The 4,666-nt window shown below is 34.9% G+C and overlaps 1 protein-coding gene across 1 annotated transcript; it reads left to right on the top strand.

Annotated features, from left to right (window-relative positions):
* The first annotated feature begins 1,720 nt into the window (after positions 1–1,720).
* LOC109676670 (olfactory receptor 4P4-like) lies at positions 1,721–2,650 on the top strand. Its single transcript, XM_020152980.1, has one exon. The coding sequence runs from the start codon at positions 1,721–1,723 to the stop codon at positions 2,648–2,650; it is 930 nt and encodes a 309-aa protein (XP_020008569.1).
* The last annotated feature ends 2,016 nt before the right edge of the window (positions 2,651–4,666 follow it).

Below are 4,666 nucleotides of genomic sequence, written 5' to 3'. Positions count from 1 at the left end.
TAATATTTGATCATTGTAAGATAGTACTTAATCTATAGTTGAAGAGATTCTGAGTTTATGTCAACATCATGGAAATGTTTTGACCTAAGATTCACAATTACTATGGTTTTAATATTCTAGCTTTTCTACAATTTCAATGAGTACCTGTCCATAGATTCCTTTTCTTTATTCAACTCACAGTTCATTCCACAACACTTCAACCCAGAACAAAATTGTACTCATATCCATGGGTCCTTATGTATATTTAATATGTGTTTAATATGTGTTATTTACTTCTTCTTCTTGTGGCAGAACACAAAATCCATAGCAACTGAAAACTTTAAGAGATGAAAATGCTGGCAGAGTTTGTTCTTCTCCAAAACATTTTCAGAGGGTAGGGCTGTCCTGTGGACTTGGCAAGCCCCTTTTCTCATACATATGTATATGAACTCATTTTGCTTTGGGGATAAGGCAAGTACATGAACAGCATTACTTCCCCTTACCAGTTGAAGAAACAGGCTTAGAGAAAATGAATTTCTCAGCTCTAAAAACAGAGATTCTGAGAGCATCTGAGATGGGAGCTCATCTTTATACCCTTTCAACAGGGATCTGGTTAGATCATCATATTGCTCCCTCTCTGGCTCCACTGAAAGAACATAAATTCATAGAAATGAACACTCTTTTAGATAAAGCATGGTTTTGCTGAGGAGGATATTTAGATGTTGGCAAATGGTGAAAGTTTCAACATAATGACACTCTGTCCCAGATGCCCAGCATAGGAATTGCTTCGGTGTTCTGATTGTGTGATTAAATAAGCAGATCATTTCTTAAGAATCTTATTAAGTCTCTCTGTGTGACACCACAAAATGAATAGCTCTTTAAAATGTTTCTAATGTGTCATCAGTTATCGCTAAAATATGCTTTTGTAATTTTAGGAATAAGGTGAAGCTTTATACAATAATAAATTGTATTCCTCTTAGATGTCTGATATAGCTGCCTCAAATTCTGTAATTTCAGCCTCTCCATTTCCTGAACCTGATCAAGCATGCCATGGAGAAGCACTGGAACTCTGGTTAATGAATCCAGGCTATTTCTTTGCTGTGATTAAGAGCATTATAGTTTTTTGAAAAATAAATATCAGTTCCACTGGATGTATGAAATGTTAGCTGTGAAATTAGAATTTTATAAATCAATCACATGTAAAATAGATCAGAGGAAATTCCTTAGTATTATAGAATTAGATTATGCATGTGCAATGTTCTCTACTCCCTGTGTATATTCAGGCTGAAAAACAGTTATAATTCCACTTGCTCTGGGCAATGTGACATAGCTGTTAGGAGTGTAGAATCAGAAAACAGATACAGGTGAATATCTTAGGTCTGATACATAATATCTTCATAATTTGATATAATTAGGAGACCCCTCCCATTTCTTTGTCCCCATGAAATGAGAGCAGAACCTACTGGGTTATATGAAAGTCAAATGTATGTAAAATATTTATGAAAGTTCCAGGCATAAGTGTGATTTCATTGCATATCATTACAAATATAAAGATGCCATGTATGTGCATATACATATAAAGGGCTTCAAAGATTAACCTTGTAATAAATATTCTACAACTACTTTTTTCTAATTTAAAAATCTCTACAAAATTTAAAGAAAGACTTTTAAAGATTTATTAAGTGCTGGATAATTTCAGATGAGTTAAATTTTTGCTGTATTCTAGGCTCACCTTGACTTCATGGAAAAACAGAAAAATGTCACAGAATTTATTTTCATGGGACTTTTTGGAAACAAGCAAATTGAGCTACTGTTCTTTTTCTTCTTCCTGCTGTGTTACCTGGCAGTCTTAATGGGGAACTTCATCATTTTATTCACAGTCACCTTCAGCCATCTAATGGAACAGCCGATGTACTACTTTCTATGCCACCTTTCCCTCATGGATCTTTGCTACACCTCCACTGTGGTTCCCCGGCTAATCAGAGACTTAGCTGGAGCAAGTAGAAAGATTTCTTATAATGACTGCATGACCCAGCTCTTCACTGTTCACTGGTTGGCAGGTGTGGAAATATTCATCTTGGTGTCCATGGCTTTTGACCGTTATGTGGCCATTGTGAAGCCGCTGCACTACATGAGCATCGTGAACCGGAAGAGGTGTAACTTGCTGATTGTCATGGCCTGGGTACTTGGTTTTTGGCATTCTGTTGCTTTGCTGCTAGTAGTACTCAATTTGCCTTTCTGTGGTCCTAGTCAGATAAATCACTACATGTGTGATGTCAAGCCTCTTTTGAAACTTGTTTGCAAAGATATTCATGCTATTAGTATCTTAGCGATTGCTAATTCAGGGACGGTATTAGTCATAATTTTTACTATGCTAGTAGCTTCTTATATTCTCATTTTATATAATCTCAAGAAAAGATCATCTGCAGGGCGTCGCAAAGCTCTTTCAACCTGTAGTTCTCACATAATGGTAGTAGTTTTATTTTTTGTGCCCTGTATTTATACGTATATCCTACCGACCGATAGTGAGAATAAGGATAAGGAAATCTCTGTGTTCTACACTGTAATCACCCCCATGCTAAATCCTCTCATCTATACACTGAGAAACATGGAAATGAAAATTGCTATGAGGAAGGTATGGTTAGGAATGTCACATTCAGAGTTGAAATAAATAAAGAGAGATACATTTTGCTTTTTGCTTGTGTCCCCAGAACAGTTATTTAAAAAGTCACGAAAACAAGATAAGCTTTGCTTAAGGAATTGGATTACTTGATCTCTCATGTTACCTGAGTCAAAGAAACATGGTACTGTAATTGGGACTGGAATCTCTCCCAATGGCAAATGGCTGAAATACTTCACATTTGACTAAATAGGTTTGAAGACTGCAAGAAATTTCCCTCTGAAGCACGTTTTTCTGCTTGGGCTTCAGTTCAGTAGTAGAAATCATAGTTAAGACATGGAAGGCTCTGGTTTCAATTCCCAGCGCACAAAAAATGTGAAAAAAAATACCTATCTTTAATCACATAAATCCTCTCACTGAAAAATTACATTAGTCTGTTTTCTATGCAGTACAAACCACACTTCTCACTTGTAATCAGAAATCTTCTGAAATTGCCCCATAGCTGATTTGTGATCTCAGAACTCCCTATGCTGGAAGAAATTATAACGTGATGATGACAGGCTTTGAGATAAAAGGGGACCTTGGCACTGATTGCCTCCGTTGGTTTTTTATCTCTGAGTGTTGGCAATTTCTAGTAATTATAAAAGCCTCATTTTCATACTGTCTGTGAAATGAGGTACTATTAAGGTATTATATTCTTTTTGATTTATTTTGTTTTTTTCAAGACAGGTTCTCATTTTCACCCAGGTAGGCCTCCAATTTAGGATCATACTGCCTCTGCTTCCTGAGTGCTGGATTACAGATACAGGCCACCATGCCTGGCTAGGTATTAACGTTTCTTAAAGATGGAAGATTATCTTGGTTAACACATGAAACTTTTTAACAGGGAATGTTGTTACTAATGTAAGGAATTTTTCTTCTTTTCTACCATTCTCCCTGTTTCTCTTTGTGAGGATACATTCTAAAGTCTCTCCCACTTCTGGAGCTGTATTCTTCTTCTCTTCTCTGCTTAGAATGTCCCTGCTCTGATGCTAACCACATGCTGGTAACTAATCACATAGTGAATGGAGTCTTATTCAGGAAGATTTTGAACATTAAACAGAACAAAAGTATTTCAAAATCCTTTCTTCTTATATTACTATTGCCCTGTGCATTTATGCTTTTTCAGAAAAAAAATTATGCGATATATTATTTTTTCCTTATGTTTCTTTTTCCTAGCAATGACATACATACAAGTAAGTAAATGAATTATTACACAACTAAAATTGAAGGTAGTATTTTTTTCTTTTTTTTTGACTGTATTTACTTCTTTCAAGTGTCTAAAATATGTTATTAACAATATAGCATTAATAATAAAATAGACAGCATATAAAGTACAAAAAAGACAAAAGTCTGTATGTTCCCAAAAGTGATAGAATGATATCAAACCTACTCTAGGTCCCTTAAAACACCTTTTCATCATTTGCTTCCTGTTTTAGAGAGGCACTACTACTCCAGTTACAGCTTCCTCCCATATTTGTCAGCAACATGATTCAGTCTTAGCTCGGTGCCTCAATTCCCTTTGCTAGATATTTCTTTCTTGTCTTTTCTCAGAAGAATGACTACATTAATTTCATGTAGATTATCCTGGATTCACTTATTTTTTTTCATAATCATGTTAATATTAAGGAAAAGACGTACTATTTTTCATTAGTGTCAGGAAATTCTTTTTTACATATTTCAAGTCTTAGGGCTTTTCACACATCTAACTGATCATTTTTTTTTATAGAGCTGTCCAAATCTCTAGATACTACAATTCCAAAGGAAAATTAGCTCTCGATAGTTATTAATTCACAATTTATCTTACTTGATTTCATGTACTATTTTCTCCATTGAATGTTTGAATTTTTCTTTAAGTGTAGAAATGTAGACATTTTCTTGTGTAGTGGAAGAGTGTAGCCATGTAATTATAGCATGTGGTCATTGTGGGTTTTTAGAATAGGTCAGGGAAAGTGTCTATTGCATCAGAAATAATGCAATGTAACAGAGCAAACAGCAACAATCATAAATGTAAAGGGGAAATTATGA

Source organism: Castor canadensis, chromosome 1 (genome assembly GCF_047511655.1).
Source record: "Castor canadensis chromosome 1, mCasCan1.hap1v2, whole genome shotgun sequence".
NCBI lineage: Eukaryota > Metazoa > Chordata > Mammalia > Rodentia > Castoridae > Castor > Castor canadensis.
Note: the sequence above shows the minus strand (reverse complement) of the source record. Positions and strands in the feature narration are given on the sequence as shown.

Coding starts and splice junctions, on each gene's coding strand:
- LOC109676670 (XM_020152980.1), top strand. CDS start 1,721: ATGGAAAAACAGAAAAATGTCACAGAATTTATTTTCATGGGACTTTTT.